This window comes from Chiloscyllium plagiosum, unplaced genomic scaffold (assembly GCF_037043375.1).
Source record: "Chiloscyllium plagiosum isolate Xiang-an unplaced genomic scaffold, Cpla_swu_hap1 HiC_scaffold_4, whole genome shotgun sequence".
Taxonomy (NCBI): Eukaryota; Metazoa; Chordata; class Chondrichthyes; order Orectolobiformes; family Hemiscylliidae; genus Chiloscyllium; species Chiloscyllium plagiosum.
In genome coordinates, this window is record NW_028270142.1 from 86,487,568 (window position 1) to 86,505,897 (window position 18,330).

Consider the following 18,330-nt stretch of genomic DNA (forward strand, 5'->3'; position numbering starts at 1 on the left):
CGTGGGTAGCACTGCTGCCTCAGGCAACTGTCTGTGTGGAGTTTGCACATTCTCCCCGTGTCTGCCTGCGTTTCCTCCGGGTGCTCCGGTTTCCTCCCACAATCCAAAAGAAATGTGCAGGTTAGGTAATTGGCCTGGCTAAATTGCCCGTTGTGTTAGGTGAAGGGGTAAATGTAGGGGAATGGGTCTGGGTGGGTTACGCTTCGGCGGGTCGATGTGGACTTGTTGGGCCAAAGGGCCTGTTTCCACACTGTCAGTAATCTAATCTAATCTAAATCTAATCATTACACAGCAGTGGTGCTCATTTTTTTCCCCACAGTACGTGTGTGTGTGTGTAAGTGCAGTGACACAGTGAAGACACCTTGTATAAAAACATTATTCAATATTTCCACACCAGGAAAACACCCTTGTGGCTAGTGAACCAGTAACAAGCAAAGCCCAACAGGGGCAATGCTTATGTGAAAAAAGTGAAGGGGGAGGGTAGGGATTAAATTAAAGTGGAATTGGAGGGGGAGGGGGAAATAAAGCACTCCACCCCCCAACAATGCTTATCCCTCTCTAAAGGTATCAAGGGTATTAATAAACACCACGTGCTCTCCTCTCCAAGGACACCTGGGCTTGAACATGGGATAAGTGTCTTAATAGATCCTTACTTGGGCACTTATTAGCCTCAATTAATCATGGGCTAATATCTGACCAGAGATTAATTCAGACAGAGGCAAAAAGTGATGTGGTTCAAATACAAAACAACTCCAGCTATTAAAATGTCCTTCCCACCTTCATGTTTTCCATTAGTGACAGCAGAAAGTCCTGTGAATCTGTAAGATTCACAACTCAGCTTCCTGATGGAGTTTGCTGAATCTGATCGCAAAATTTAGACAAAACCGTGAAAAATAGACATGAAAACATCAGTTGGCAATTAAAAAAGGCCATTCTACACCGTCCGGACACGCCTTGGCGTGCCCATTTGCCACCGGGCGGTGGGGATCCCCAGTGAAGGGCTCTCTATGTGGGAGTCCTCCCCCTTTCTCTCGGGGATCTGGGGTGGAGGGTGCTGCACGCAGCAGTCCCCTACAACCGCAGATTGCGGTGGTTCACGGACTCCCAGCCCAACTGCTTGTTCTGTGGCGCTGTGGAGTCCGTGGACCATGTATATATTGGGTGTGGGCGTTTGCACTCCCTTTTTGATTTTCTCAAAAACCTCCTCCTCTGTTTTTGGCTGCACTTCAGTCCCACGCTCCTGATCTTCGGGCACCCGGTACGGAGGAGGGAGGGCAGGTCTGAAGACCTTCTCGTGGGTCTGCTCCTGGGCCTGGCCAAACTGGCCATAAACAGGCCCAGGCAGGGGCCATGGAGGGGGTCGTTAGGGCTGACTGTCTGCCCCTCTTCCGCGGTTACGTTAGAGCCCGGGTGTCCTTGGAGTTGTTCAGGGAGAGGTGGGCGCCGCAGGGAGTGGAGTGCATTATTTCCCACTCCAATTCTATTTTGATTTAATCCCTGCTCTCCCCTTCACTGTTTGATCACACAGTATTGCCCTTTGATGTGAAGGGCACTGCTTGTCACTGGCCACTCGGGTGTTTCCTTTCTTCCTGGTGGTGGAAACTGAATAAAGATTTGTACACCTTGTGTCTTTCACTGTGTCTCACACCTGCACACACACAACATGGGTGCTGGGGAGAAAAGTAAGCACTACCGCAGTTAGGCGGTAGTGTGGGGATTTAAAAAAAAGGCCATTCCTACAGGTACAGAGCCATGAAATCTCGATCATCCCAAGTTGTGAAATGTTAACAAATTGCTCAATATACAGTAACCACCAAAGACAGTGAGGAGTTTACTTGTGTAATCAACTTTATTGTAACTTATTAATCATTGCAAAGTCAGAAAAGAAATTAATGAATGGATCAGAGAGGATGATTTTGAGTCGGAGTAAGTAACTGAAGATGTTTCTGCTTCGACCACAATTTTGATTGTTTGTCTCCAGAGAAGTGCTGAATGTTTGAATACTAATACAGTTGGTTCTGCTATAACGCGTTTCTTCAACAGGAATTGGCTTTAATACAATTGAAGATTTTAAACTGTTATTTGCAGAACGCAAACTTTCCTTACTTGTATTTGCTATAACGTGATTCTGATCCCATTAGTTTAAATGAGGTGCCTATTGCAAACTTTTCTTTGAACGCGAGATCGCATGAGAAGGGAACTATTGCTTTATAACAAAGCCAACTAATCTTGTTTTCTGAATCCATTTTTAATTATAACAACATCATTGAGACCTGAACATTAAGAAAGTAATTTTGATTGCTATTTCAATCAAAAACGAATAAATGCATTTAGATACCTTCATGAAATATCTCGTAATAGCCACTGTAGAACACTAAGATCTGGGACTGGATGTAATTTTCCCTGGTACATCTTGCTCACTGGTTACGGAACCTATGTTACTTCATTGAAGGAATCCCAGTTAAACGAAGTGTCTCTCAGATTAATTGGCCAGTGGCCGGCCTTTTCCAGGAAATCTCAATTACGTACAGCTGCCAGGTAATCAGACACTGAGAGCTCTCTGTTTCTAGGAGCACCAGAGGGAGGGAAATTGCTACTGCTCATACAGTGAGGTCACTGCAGGGTTCCTGGAATGACAGGACTGAAGTGGATTAGAGCCTGTGGGCTGGCGATGTGTTACTGACAAGGGGGTTGTGTCATGGGCAACAGGCTGAGTGAATGCCTGGCCCAAATTCCAGGGCCAAGACAATTCCTCTTCCCGATATGGGGCCACTTGATTGGGCCTGAGGTGCCTTTGAAAGTAAAAATCCCTGGGGAGCTGCTGCCTTTAGCATGTACAGAACAAAAAAAAATGAGAGTTCAGAGAAATCATGAGCTGTATTGTGCCTCTTTTTTAAAGAAGTAACACCATCAGTAAAAACACCCGTGTATCAAATTAAGTATTTACAAATCCCTATATTCTGTTGGGTTAATAGATAATGTCCTTTAAGTCGCTCAGTAATGAAACAAATTAGCCAGTAAGTGGGTTTCCCACATCAGCTTATTCCCATCACTGACAAAATGGATTTCAGCATTCCCTCCAGTAACAATGGAATGAGTAATCTCTCATGTGATCACACAGGGCCCCCCAGCACTAAATCCAGCTCCTCACATGCTGTAAACTATCAACTACCACATATTCCCAGTCTTGGTAGTGCTTTTAAAGTGTTTGGTAAAGAGTTGTCCAAGTGCTTCTGTATGAGGAAGGGTTAGGAATCACTACTTGCCTTAAGCCCAATTATTGACCCGTTATCAAAAGATTAAAAGAATGTTTAAATGAACTACTGCTACTTTCAGAGTGATGCTGTGGCATTGTGCTTTAGAATCATATTTTCAACACAAAAAGTTTAAAATAAGAGAGCAGTAACAGCAGTCTAAATCTGAAATGTTCTCATGATAATTGAAACTGAGTTTGACAGAAACCTACTTTGACATTAACTGTTGATGACAAGGGCTTTGCTAACTTGAAGGTCATTTGTTGAATTACGTTTGTTCTGATAAGGAAAAGAATTATGATATTGCCCACATTTGTACCTTTGGCACTGCTCCTGATAAACCTGCCACCAACTTTCAAAACAGAAAAGTCAGCACTTCTTAGAAACAGAAAATGCTGCAGACATTAGAAATCTATGTTTAGAAGAGGAAATACAAGAAAAGCTTAGCAGGTCTGGAAACACATATAGGAGCAGACTGAAAAGTTGGGAGGAATATTGTGCTTTCCCTTGTGACTTTAATGTTGGGGGTGGACATTTAATCAGGTGGAAAGGTACAGAATGGGTACTGTCCACCTTCTTACCTCCACCTCATTTATGTTGGTGACAGGCAAGCCCTGGGATAGCCTTCATGCTTTTACCATCAAGAGAGGCCCTTAAATACGTAATCATTGCATAATTAATGGGCCTGATTCTGTTGATATTGGTATCAGTGGATGGGAGTGAAGGAACACAATGAATATACTCTGGTGTGTTTGCTTGCAGTCTCCCAAGAAGCCCTTCAATGAGGTACACTTCATGCTTGATCAAAAAATGAGCATCAGGAAGGAAGGGTGTTGTTGAGAGCCTCTCCTGTTCATGCTACCAGTCCTACACGCAAAGTCTACCATCACTTGCCTCTGCCTCAGACCCTGCTAAATCTCAGGCCTCCAGTGGGAGTCATGTTAGCAAACAGTCACCACTCTCTCAGTGGCACCACTGGGTACAGAAGAGCTGCTGGCCTCCGATTTTTCAGGTGAATAAGATTCTACTGGTGATGTCCTTGATCACAGGGCTGTGCCCGCTTCTAGCCTGGTGAGACCTTGATTGGCACAAGAGGCAGATCTTCTCAAAAAGAGGTGATACGATGTGAGCTCTCCAGCTGACAGCCAAGGCCCCATCACCTCCACAAGATTCCACTCATTAGCTGTTTTTCTCTCTCTCTCGGATACTGTTGACTTGCTGTGTATTTGCAACATTTCTTTTTCAATTTAAGATGTCACTTCATTTTCATCTGATGTCAAGTATAATTTCTTATAAAGTAAACTGACAAATGTCTGCAGGGAGTTCATCTTCATGTAACTAAACAAAAATAATTGTCAAAATATTTGTTTGAAGAACAGTGTTGATACAGTGTACTGAAGCAGTACATTGATGTTTTGAATTACTAAATGGCAGGATTTAGAAGTGCATCCATAATTAGCTAAAAATGCCAGCTCATACTAAAAGATGGAAGATATGATTGAGGTATTCTCTTGTGTTGACCATAATGTGTTTCCTAATGCTTGAATTAGATGGCAAGATAAAAGACCTGGAAAATATATGAGGGAAATGATTTTAAATAAAAAAGTTATGCATCATATATCTTGTGTGATGGTGTTAAATGAGTGATAGTGGCAGTTAATCCAGGCAATGGGATCTCTTCAGCTGACTGGAAGACAGGTAAAATCCTGCCTCAACTCTTTTGGGAAAGTCTTCCCTGGAACTTCCTGACTCACCACACCCCAAAGGACAGTTAGCCAAACTGAAAGCAGCAGCAGCTCATTACAGACAGTGCTATTGGGGAAGTGGTGGTAACTGCTGACAATACACTTACCAGACTCTCAGCAGTGAGGACAGCATGGGGAAATGCATGAGGAATGGAGGGTGGGAATTGTGAAGGAGGGTGGCTTTCAGTGACCCCCCCTCATTCTGATGCCAGGTTTCTTGATCAGTCACTGAAGTTTGCTTTTCAGCTTCTTGGGTGGTGAATGGTTCACCTTTAACTGGTTGAAAACCAGCAGTGGCAGGACAAGGCTGTTAAGTGGACACTAAATATTCACTTATGGTCATGATTTGGCAATAGAGGAGAGAAGTCATTCATGAGCCTTGCCTTACTAGAAATAATTAGGACAGAAATATGAAAGTGGCTGGGTTACTATCTACCATGCCTCCACCTTGATTTGAATACCCGTCCTTCTAAACTCATTGTGAGAGAAGAACATTAAATTCCACCCTGTGAGTCACAACCTATTTTGCATGGATCCTAATTTATCAATTTCAATGGAAATAGAAATCAAAAGAAATCTAAATTAAGGTTGTTACTCACCATCAACCATTTTACACTATCACACATCACTAACATTTATTTCAAAAATATGATAATTCAAACGCAATGGTGTTTCTGAATTTAACAGGTATCAACATTTTTGATAGTAATTTAATTGATGCTATAGTACAATTCAGTATAATTGGAACTGAGAAAAGAAAACTAGATTTTTACATGTTGCACTACAGCAGGCTATATGTCAAACACATCTATGCACACAAGTCAGTTACAATCTGGTGCTATGTTACCCTGCTAGTATTTATTCATGGTCTTGAGACATGCATGTGTTGAACAGCAGGAGATGGGTGAGATACTAATCTGAGTATTTTACATCAGTATTTACTGTGTGAAGGGATATGTAGGCTACAGAACCTGGAGAAACAAATAGTGATATCTTGAAAAGTGTCCACATTACACAGAAGGAGATTCTGGATGTCTTAAAATGCGTAAAGGTGGATAGATCCCCGGGACCTGATCAGATGTATCCTGGGACTTTGTGGGAAGCTAGAGAAGTGATTGTTAGGCACCCTGATGAGATACTTATATCATTGATAGCTATGGGTGAAGTGCCTGAAGACTGGAGGGTGGCTAATGTGGTGCCATTATTTAAGAAAGGTGGTAAGGAAAAACGAGGGAACGGTAGCCTGATGTCAGTGATGGGTAAGTTATTGGAGGGCATTCTGAGGGACAAGATTTTCATGTATTTGGAAAGGCAAGGACTGATTAACATGGATTTGTGCATGGGAAATCATGTCTCACTAACGTGATTGAGTTTTTTAAAGAAGTGGCTGAGAAGATTAATGAAGTTATAGACGTTGTCTATATGGGCTTCAGCAAGGCATTTGACAAGGTTCCGCATGGTAGAGTGGTTAGCAAGGTTCGATCCAGGGAGAAGTAGCCATTTGAATTTAAAATTGGCTTGAAGCTAGGAGACAGAGGGTGGTGAAGGGTTGCTTTTTGGACTGGACGTCTGAGACAAGCAATGTACCCCAAGGATCATTATTGAGATCCACTGCATTTTGTAATTTATATAAATTATTTGGATATGAGTATCTGAGGAATGGTTAGTAGGTTTGCAGATGATACCAAAAATTGGTGATGGAGTGGAGTGTGAAGAAGGTTATTTCAGAGTAGAACAGGATCTTGATCAGATGGGCCAATGGGCTGAGCAGTGGCAGAAGGGGTTTAATTTAGATAAATGTAAGGTACTGCATTTTGGTAAGGCAAATCAGGACAGAACTTGTACACTTAAGAGAAAGGTCCTGGGCAGTGTTGCTGAACAAAGAGACCTTGGATTGTAGTTCCTTGAAAGTAGAGTCACAAATAGACTGGATAGTTAAGAAAGCACTGGTACACTTGCATTTATTGGCCAGTGCATTGAGTTTAGGATTTGAGAGGTCCTATTGTGGTTGTACAGGACATTGGTTAGGGCACTTTTGAATTATTGCATTCAGTTCTGGTTTCCTAGGTAGAGGAAGGATGTTGTGAAACTTGAAAAAGTTTGGAACAGATTCACAAGGATATTGTCAGTGTTGGAGGGTTTGAGCTATGGGGTGGGACTGAAGAGGCTAACATTCCCTGGAGCATTGGCAGCTGAAGGGTGCTCTTACAGAGGTTTATAAAATTATGAGCATGGATAGGGTGAATAGCCAAGGCTGTTTCCCCAGGGTAGGGGAGTACAAAACTAGAGGGCATAGTTTAAGGTGAGAGGGGAAAGATTTGAAAGGGACCAAAGGGGCAATTTTTTTCACACAGAGGTGAGAAGTCCAGAACTAGAGAGCATAGGTTTAGAGTGAGAGGAGAAACGTATAAAAGGGACCTAAGGGGCAACATTTTCACACAGAGAGTGGTAAGTGTATGGAATGAGCTGCCAGAGGAAGTGAAGGAGGTTGGTACAATTACAACATTTAAAAGACATCTAGATGGGTACATGAGCAGGACGGCTTTAGAGGGTTATGGGCCAAATGCTAGTAAATAGGACTAGATTATTTTGGGATATCTGGATGGTGTGGATGAATTGGACCAAAGAGTATGTTTCTGTGCTGTACATCTCTGTGCTTCCATATAGTATAGATTAATGCCAGATTCAAGGGCCTATCTATTTTTCAATTGTACTGCTGTTATATCTTAAGGGCAGGAAACTGAAGGTTTGCAAATGGCTCCAGAGTCTTAATTTATAATACCTTTCTCACACTTGCATCTTTTAGTTGCCAAACTGGATTCCAAGCATGTAACAAAGCCAATGTTGTGCAAAACCATGGAAGGTGGTAGAATCGTGGCTTGAGTAATGACTTTTCTTTGTTGCATATGAAAATGTATTCAAAACCTTAACAATGAATGCTCTTATAGCAAAAGTAATTTAAAAAGAATTCATTTTAAGAATTTGATTTTGGTAATCCCTGATTGCTTAACTGGTGTTGACAAAGGGTTGCTGAGCCAATGCAAACAGAGGGGCCCAGATCATTTGCTAGACTGTGCTGAGGAAACATCTTGGACAGGGAGTGTTACAATGGGCACCAATATCCATAACGCCATAAAACATAGGAGTAGAAATTAGGCTATTCGACCCATTGGCTCTGCTCCACCATTCAATCATGGTTGATACGTTTCTCAACCCCATTCTCCTGCTTTCTCCCTGGAACCCTTGATCCCCTTCATACTCAAGAACCTATCTATCTCAGTCTTAAATTTGCTCAATGACTTGGCCTCCACAGCCTTTTGAGGTAATGAATTCCAGAGACTCACTACTCTCTGGCTAAAGAAGTTTCTCCTTATTTCAGTTTTAAAAGATCTTCCTTTTACCATAAGGCTATGCCCTCAGGTCCTACTCTCTCCTACCAATGGAAACATCTTCCAAACATCTACTCTGTCCAGGCCATTCAGTATTCTGTATGTTTCAATTAGATTCCCCTCATCCTTCTAAACTCTGTCAAGTATAAGCCCAGAGTCCTCAAACATTCCTCATATGTTAAGCTTTTCATTCTTGGGATCATTCTCATGAACATCCTCTGAACATGCTCCAGGACAATACATCCTTCCTGCGACATGAGGCCCAAAACTGTGCACAATACTCCAAATGTGGTCTGACCAGGGCCTTATAGAGCATCAGAAGTACATCCCTGCTTTTATATTCCAGTCCTCTCAAAATAAATGCCATCATTACATTTGCCTTCCTAACTACTGACTCAACCTGCATGTTTACCTTGAGAGAATCCTGGACTAGAACTCCCAAGCCTCTTTGCACTTCAGACTTCTGAATTTTCTCCCCATTTTGAAAATAGTCCATGTCTCTATTCTTCATACCAAAGTGCATGATCTCGCACTTTCCCACATTGTAATCCATCTGCCACTTCTTTTCCCACTCTCCTAACCTGTCAAAATCCTTCTGCAGCCTCCCCACCTCCTCAATGCTATCTCTCCCTCTACCTGTCTTTGTATCATCTGCAAACTTAGCCACAATGTCCCCAGTTCCTCCATCGAGATCGTAAATGTATAAAGTGAAAGTTGTGGGGCCAACACTGAGCCTTGCCGAGCACCACTTGTCACTGGCTGCCATCCTGAGAATGACCCTTTCATTCCCACTCTTTGCTTTCTGCCAGACAGCCAAGCTTCTATCCATGCTAGCACCTTGCTACTAATACCATGGGCCCTTAACTTACTCAGTAGCCTCCTGTGCGGCACCTTGTCAAAGGCCTTCTTGAAATCCAGGTAGATAACACCCATTGGCTCTCCTTGGTCTAAACTGCTCATTACGTCCTGAAGGAATTCTAGCAGATTTGTCAGGCATGACCTCTCCATGATGAAACCATGCTAACTTTGCCCTATTTTACCATACATTTTCAAGTATTCAGAAATCTCATCCTTCACAATGGCCCACGACCGAGGTTGGGCTAATTGGTCTGTAATTTCCCATTTTTTGCCTTACTCTCTTTTTAAACAGGGGTGTTACGTTAGTGATTTTCCAATCCTATGGGACCCTCCCTAATTGCAGTGATTTCCTGAAAGATCACCAGTAAAGCTTCCGCTATATCTTCAGCTATCTCCCTTAGAACTCTTGGGTGTGGTCCACCTGGTCCAGGTGATTCAGTTTTTCTAGTACCTTCTCCTTAGTGATGGCCACTGTACTCAGTTCTGCTTCCTCACTCTCTTGAATTACTCCTGTCTTCAATCATGAAATGAAGTAATTATCCAGTTCTTCAGTCATTTCTTTGTTCCCCACTACTATCTCTCCAGCATCATTTTCCAGCAATCCACTTTTGCTTCTCTTTTGCCCTTTATATATTGACAGAAACTCTTACAGTCTTCCTTCATATTACTGGCCAGCTTACTCTCATATTTAATCTTCTCCCTCCTTATTTCTTTTTATTTTGTTACTTTCTGAGTTTTGCTGAGTTTCTCCAGAACTTTCTGTTTTTATTTTGAATGAAAACAAGATATGAATGCCCCAGAATTGACCAGATTTCAATACTGATTATTGGGATCCATACATGATTATTGACTACTTTGAGTGCTTGATGGTGGCTGTGGAGTCACATGCTGGATGAAAAGATGGGAAAGATTAAAATTAACAGAGAATTAAGATATTTGTGTCTTGTTCAGAAACCGTGAAACTAGAAACATGAAGAACATTCCAAGTCTGTTTCAAAACTGGATGTGTGATGAGTTTAGACCAGACGGAGACTTTAGTAAGGGAGTAGTAATTTTAAAAATGCGCTCAGATTGCTTTGCATAAGATATGGTAATTTTGCATAATAAAGTGTTTTCAATTTCCTTTGGATCCTTTTTGCAGGATTCGCTCCAGTAAGAAACTTTTATTACTGGTTGGTGGATTGCCTCCAGGTCCAGACCGACTTCCAAGCAACTTAGTTCAGTATTACGATGAAGAAAAAAAGACATGGAAAATCCTTACAAGTAGGTGTGGCCCAGAAAACATTTCCATTAATCTCTGAGTTTAGATGATAGGAATGGTACATCATTGTTGAGGAGAGTCTCTGATGTTGAAGTAAGGGATATTACACTAATTGTCTCTCTGTCTGTCTCACTTATACTTTCATCAATTGACTTACAATACCATTCATTTGTCTGCTGAATAACAATATACAGTCACTTTTTCCATTGAACTGATATGTTTCTGAGCCAAACACTGCTGTTGTGAACCCTTTTCTCTTTTCATTAATTCAGATTTGTGTTTTTTAAACAATTGTTACTCCTGACTGATTGATCTTGTCTGAAATATGACATAGCAGGGATCCTTAAAGGAGAAGACAGTCCTGCTTAAATGATGGTAAACTTCGATCATCAATTTGCAACAATTTGCTGCTTATTGTTCTGCTTGAGAAAAACAATAACAGTGCCAAAGTCTGGCATAGAAGGGAGGGAATGATCTCTGTATTCTGATTAAAACACCTTAATTTTGTGAGGTCCGTAATTTTACTTCTGGACTTGTGAAAAAAGAGGCTTGGAAATGTGGATTAAAAAATAATCCAAATGCAGAACTAGGATGAAGGCATAATATTTGTTAAATTGTAAATGTATGACTTAAATGTTTATTTGTCAAATATACAATTTATTGCTTGTTTTCTGGTCCTTAAAGTTCTCATCACTTTTACCTGGAAATTTCTCCTTTTCAATTGCTTGGGATTTCATTTTGATCAAACAGACAGTTTTTAAAACTTATTCCACTACTGTTATATTTTCAGTGAGGTATTTGGCTTAGAAGTACTTTTATATATTTCATCAGGATCTATCAGTGGCACTCAATGAAGATGAACCTGTTAACAGTAAAACAAGGTAACTGGAGAGAAGGATGAAATGATCTAAATTAAAGTGAGGCCGAAAGGTCCCAAAAGTCCATGAGAAAACTGATTTTTCTTCCGAAAGCCTACCTATCTTTCTTAAAAATGCTGACTCTTCAAGGTATTGCAGGTGATAGAGGTCCTTTAGCATTTAACATAAGTGGTGTTTATTTCTGTGACAGGCTAGGCATTACCTGACAGCAAAACATACGTTGAGTATTCATTGCTAAGCTCAACCTGTGCTAAGCTAATATCCAAATACAGATTTTCTATTGCATGTAAAAATCAAGAATGTATTTATAAATTTTATTTCTGTTAGATTTTTAAAATTTCTTTCTAAAAAGAATACAAACTTGTGCAAGAAACGTTTTGGCTTTACAACACATTATGATGTGATGAATGTGGATTATGGTCTATGTTGAACTGGTATAAATGAACCTTGGGAAGGTGACAGCCTGACAGAAATTCCTTTTTGGGTAATTACTTACTGCTTCTGCTGCACTCAAGTTCTGGTTTATTCTATTGTTGTTTAGACTTTTGAATTTCTACTTAAACTTGTCCATTTTACTTCAGACATTTTACCTTTCTTTCTTGTAAATTGATATGGAGGTAGAGCATGAAGGAGGCAAATAATAGGTCCGATAAAAATGGGAATGAGATTTTGAGATCCAGCAGAAACTCTGGGGCAAATCCATAACAGCAACTAGGGCTAAGGTGATCGCTGTGGAGGTCATGATTCTAGCAGAGACATAAAGTGAGTAATTCAGCTGACGTACAGAGGGAGAGGAGGACAATTCTGCAATACAGTTAAACCATAACTGACCTATGACCTAGCTCCAAAGAGCTTTACCCTGGATTCCTTATTACCTTTGACAAATCAAAATTTGTCATTCTCAGATTTAAAATGAACGGTTGATCAAGAATCAATCATTATTTACAAATGAGTGTTCTAAACTTTTGCTTTCTTTATGTGTGGAGGTTTTACTGAATTTAATTTCTAAAAATGCTTTGGATGTCTAAGTTTTAGATCATTTTTTGTCCAAGATTTTACACACGTAGAAATAATTTAACTGTACTGACCCTCTGTCTCCCTTAGTATATTGAAATCTTTAGTCAATCCTTCTACATTCTGGGGATCGCACATTGTGTATAATCATTGCTCATCATTTCACTCTTGGAGTTTAGGTATCATTCTGGTAAATCCTATGCTTTTACATTAAGGCCATTAAATGCAGTGGTCATAATTACTCTTATTGCTCTCAGTGTGTTCTAAGCAGGGCTTTGTGTGGTTGCAGTGTGAACAAATAGGGAACTTGGACACTTGAGTCATACTGGAGAGAGGATAGAATAAAATGTGCATGGTAGCATATGGTTATGTAACTGAATAAACAATCCAGAGACCTGAACCTATGATCCAAAGACATGCCAGCATGGGACTTTTAATTCAATTCATTGAACAAATCTGGAATTAAAGTCGCCAATTTTAATGCATTTAAAACCTAGCTGAAACTTTATTGCTGGAACAGCACAGCAGGTCAGGCAGCATCCAGGGAACAGGAGATTCGACGTTTCGGGCACAGGCCCTTCTTCAGGAATGAGCAGAGAGTGTTCAGCAGGAGAAGATAAAAGGTAGGGAGGAGGGACTTGGAGGAGGGGCGTTGGAAATGTGATAGGTGGAAAGAGGTCAAGGTGAGGGTGATAGGTCGGAGTAGGATGGAGGCGGAGAGGTCAAGAAGAAGACTGCAGGTCAGGAAGGCGGTGCCGCCTTCCTGACCTGCAGTCTTTCTTGACCTCTCCACCTCCATCCTACTCCGACCTATCACCCTCACCTTGACCTCTTTCCACCTATCACATTTCCAACGCCCCTCCTCCAAGTCCCTCCTCCCTACCTTTTATCTTCTCCTGCTGAACACTCTCTGCTCATTCCTGAAGAAGGGCCTGTGCCCGAAACGTCGAATCTCCTGTTCCCTGGATGCTGCCTGACCTGCTGTGCTGTTCCAGCAATAAAGTTTCAACTTTGATCTCCAGCATCTGCAGACCATTTAAAACCTAGCCACATTCATAAAGTTAAAATCAAGCCCCACAACCTAGCAGCAGGGACAATGAAACTAATTGATTCATGTAAACATCATTATGGTTCATTAATGTCCTTATAGAAAGAGGACTGCCATTTTTATCTGCTCTGGTCATTGTGTGACTTAAAACCCATAGCTGTAATGTGGTTGAATGCAGAGTTCCCGAGATACCGGAGACATCCCATCTGCATGCCACTCCGATTTTAAGAAGGTTGATAGAGGAAAATTAGGGAAGTGTCGACCAGTGCAACCTACATCTGTGGTGGGGAAATTGTTGGACTCCACAATCAAGGATGGAATAACTGAATACCTCAAACATTTTCTGTTAATCAGGAAGAGCCATGACAAACCTAATTCAACTGTCTGAAGAACATGGGGTGGCATGGTGGCTCAGTGGTTAGCACTATTGTCCCACAGTGTCAGGAACCTGGGTTCGATTCCTGCCTTGGTCAGACTGTCTGTGTGGAGTTTGCATTTCCTTCCCGCATCTGTGTGGGTTTCCTCCCACAATCTAAAGATGTGTGGGTTAAGTGAATTGGTCATGCTAAATCACTCATAGTGTTCAGGGATGTGTAGGTGGGTGCATTAGTCAGGATAAATGTAGGGGAATGGGTTTGGTTGGGTTACTCTTCAGAGGGTTTGGTGTGTACTTGTTGGGCTGAAGGGCCTGTTTCAAAACTGTAGGAATTTACATCTATATTCAATTTTTTGAAGAGGTGACTAAGATAGGTGATAGGGAAGTGTGTATGGATGTTGGTTATGTGGACTTCCAGAAGGAATTTAATAAAGTCCCACAGAAGATATTCTTAACTAAGGTAGAATCGCATGGAATTGAGGGCAAATTATTAATATGGCTAGGATATTGCTTGAGTGGCAAGTGATAGAATGTAGGGATAATGGGTAGGTACTCAAATGGGCAGAATGTCACCAATGGTGCCCCACATGGATCTATGTTGAGCCCTCAATTATTTGCATTATTTATTAACAACCTGGATAATGGCATGGAAAGTCGTATATCCAAATTTGCTGATGACACAAAGTTAGGCGGCATTATAGACAGTGTAGAGAATATTATAAAATTACAAAAAGGATATTGATAGGCTAGGTGGAAGGGCAAAACTGTGGCAGATGGAGTTCAAAGGAAGCAAAAGTGAGGTTATCCATTTTGGACCACAAAAAAGGATAGATCAGGGTACCTTACAGATATAGTGAAGTTAAATACAGTGGATGCCCAAAGAAACTTTTGGTTTGAGGTGTAGAGATCTTTAAAATTCCAATAACAGGTGCAGAAAATAATTAACAAGGCTCATGGAATGCTGGCCTTTATATCCAGAGAATGGAGTATAAGTACGCAGATATTATGCTGCAGCTATGCAGAACCCTAATTAGATCTCACTTGTAGCATTGTGAGCAGATCTGAGCACCACACTTTAGGAAGGCTATATTGGGCTTGGAAGGAGTACAAAGTAGTTTTGCAAGAATAATTCCTGGACTTCAGGGTTAAGTTATGAGGAGACATTATACAAATTAGGCCTGTTTTCTCAAGAATTTAAAAGGTTAAGGGCTGATTTGATCAAAGTCTTCACAATGTTAATAGGAAAAGACTGGGTAGATAAAAATAAATTACTTCCACCAGTTGATTCAAGGATCTGGGGATTAGTCAAAACAATTGGGCTAGACCATTCAGAAGAAATGTTAGGAAGTACTTTTACACACAAAGGGTGGTAGAGGTTTGGAACTCTCTTCTCCAAATGGCAATTGATGCTAGATGAGTTGTTAATTTTAATCTGAGACAGCTAATTTTTTTGTTAAGCAAAGGTATTAAGGAATTTGTTCTAAAAGGTAGGTATTTGAACTTAGGCCATAGGTCAGCCATGATCTCATTGATTGGTGAAACAGGCACAAGAGACTGAATAGCCTTAGTCCTGTTCTTATGCATCTATATCAATCTTTATTGCCCTCTGAAATTGCCTCACAAAGCATTCTGTTATATTAAAGATGACATCTCAGCATCACCAGTATCTGAGGGGCAACTAAAGATGGGCAGTAAAATTTGATCTTACCAGGATATCAATAGCCTAAAAAATTAATGCTATAAAATACTGAGGTGGAGGAACAAAAATGAATAAATAGAGCAAATCAAGGCTGAGAAACAGCAACAAAATCAGAAAATTCGAGCAACAAACACACTGTGGTAAATTTTACTGAACAAATACTCCCATTCAAGAATACAAAGCCAATATGTTTGTTTGCTCCAAGCCACTGATCAGTCATTCTATTCATTTCTAATAAAATTGCATGTTCTAGGTAACTCCTGTTGAAGTGTAGTGGGATTGACACTATTTTTTTTAATCCTTAAGTGAAATATCAGTTTCAGTTCATTATGGGAAATGAATTAGATGTGACTGGGAGGAAGCATCTAATTGTACAGGAAACCTTTCTGCTTTCACACAGTCTTGTCCATTTTGACTAGTTTTATAATTTGCTTCATAAAGATCCATATTTTGAAAATGGTATGTTCTTGTTATCACATACAACCTCCTCAAAACAACCTCACCAGGTGTGACCACAGTATGGCCTGTCAACTGTGAATTTATACAGCTCTGTTAATCCCGTCTTGATTTTGGAGTGTTCCAATTTCAAAAATCTAACCAGCTGCAAAGGAAATGTTGTAAACAAGATTAAAGGTTAGTCTATTACAGAAATATTACAGGAACTTCCCAGGTTAAAAAAAAACTTTTTTTTATTTGGTCATAGGATGGGAGAATGACTGACAGAACTAACATTTGTTGCCTATCCCCAATACACATGAATCGGGCTATTTTACAGGGCATTTTTGAGCAGAGTTAAGAGTCAACCACATTACTATACATCTGGAGTCACACAAAAACCAGAATGGATTAGGATATTTCCTTTCCCAAAGGGGGTTTTACAATGAATGATGATAGTTTCATAGTTGCTATTACTGAGACTAGCTTTAAATTCCATCAATTCCACCAGCTGCTGTGGTCAGACTTCAAACCTATCTTCATCCTTGTTCTCTGCATTTTTAGTCCAATGACTTTAGCACTGTGTCAACGTCCCTTTATTGGATAAAACACAGATGCAAAGATTGAAACATATGGATAAGAGATATTTATAAAGATTAAAAAAAATCCGAGCATCCATTATCATTATAGATCTGTAATTTTCTTAAAGATTCTCTGTTTGAAGATGAGGTGGGTAGAAGCTGAAAGTTCAGTTCACAGTTATAGTTCAATATTTGAAGGCTGTTTGTCAGGTATGATAAAAACTTCAACAAAATCTTTCCTTTTTCAGAAGTACCCAAGTTCTGTACGCAAAGGTTACTTTCTAAAAGTTTTCCTCACTTAACTAAGATTTTTTTCTTTCTTGTCTCGGAGACCTTCGGGAAGAATTCTGTTTCAAAAATGATGTGTCGTAAAGTCTTATGCAGATTATGGTGTGTTAACATTTGAGGAGTCATTGTTCCACAAAGCCAAGTCAATTATTTTGGAATTCTGATATTATCCTTCCTGTCTTCTGTTTTTTACCTTTGAATTCTCACTCCTTTTAAGGGCCTATTGCATTTTTCAAGGATCACTTGAATTCTAAATGCCTCCTTTCTTATAAACGTTGAGATAATGTATCAGCCAATCTGTCATTCTAGATGAAATGAATCAACAGGAACAGTCATGTGACTCCTAGCAGCCCTTTTTTAGATGCTGTGTCTATTTTAAAAATCATATTAACCTTCTTTATATAATATTGGATTTAGACAGTCATGATATAACTTCCTCCATATTGGGAAAATAGAAATGTATATTTTCATTTTTTTACAGAACTACTTTGTTGCAACAAAGGTAAAGAAATACACAAATGCTTATTTTTGAACACACAGTTGACTGATTAGATTACTTTACAGTGTGGAAACAGGCCCTTCGGCCCAACAAGTCCACACCGACCCGCCGAAGCGTAAACCACCCATACCCCTACATTTACCCCTTACCTAACACTACAGACAATTTAGCATGGCCAATTCACCTGACCTGCACATCTTTGGACTGTGGGAGGAAACCCGAGCACCTGGAGGAAACCCACGCAGACACGGGGAAAATGTGCAAACTCCACACAGTCAGTCGCCTGAGGCAGAATTGAACCCGGGTCTCTGGCGCTGTGAGGCAGCAGTGCTAACCACTGTGCCACCGTGCTGCCCACTTTGCGACACATGTCCCATGCATTACTAAATGCAAGGAACTGAAGTCTGAACTTTTTTTTAAATAATCTGACCAGAACATTGTGATTTTAGAGTCTCATTTTGACTATTAAAGCAATCCTATAATTTATTTTGTTTAACATCCAAGAACATTATTTGTGGTCAGTCATATAAAAATAATCTGAAAATGGACCAAAAAAGAAAGGAGCAACTGATATTAGCTGTCACAATAAGTTAGTAAATACCTTTAAAAGATATTCAATTAGTCTGTTCATGAACAGGGTCTATAAAATACTGGACTGGATGTGTGGTGGCAGCAGAGGTCTGCTGGTATTAACAGGTTGCTCCTCCTGTTAAGGCTGGCCACTCATTCCAACAGATACTGGCCAGTAGGAGGCACTGCAGCCCCTCAGTGGTGTGAACGGAAGTGGTGAACAGACTGGGGCTGTACCAAGAGAAAGATCATGCAATGATGAATATACCTTCACAAGCAGGTAAATGGGATTTGGAGGTGCCAGAGACAGATAAGCAGGCCCTGACACTAGAGCTTTGTTGGGTTGGGTGAGTAATTGTGATGTCATCATAATGGAATTAGCCACTGTCATCAGGCAGTCTGTATGGACGAGTATGTGTCCAAAAAGGACTTCTT

At 40.5% G+C, this 18,330-nt stretch overlaps 1 protein-coding gene across 2 annotated transcripts in view; it reads left to right on the plus strand.

The window, feature by feature from the left end:
• klhl14 (kelch-like family member 14) overlaps positions 1-18,330 on the plus strand; it is a 220,675-nt gene that overhangs the window by 100,704 nt on the left and 101,641 nt on the right. For both annotated transcript variants that reach the window (XM_043688270.2, XM_043688269.2), the window contains exon 3: positions 10,388-10,509. In XM_043688270.2, the coding sequence (XP_043544205.1) occupies positions 10,388-10,509 (122 nt within the window). The remainder of the gene's footprint in view (positions 1-10,387; positions 10,510-18,330) is intronic.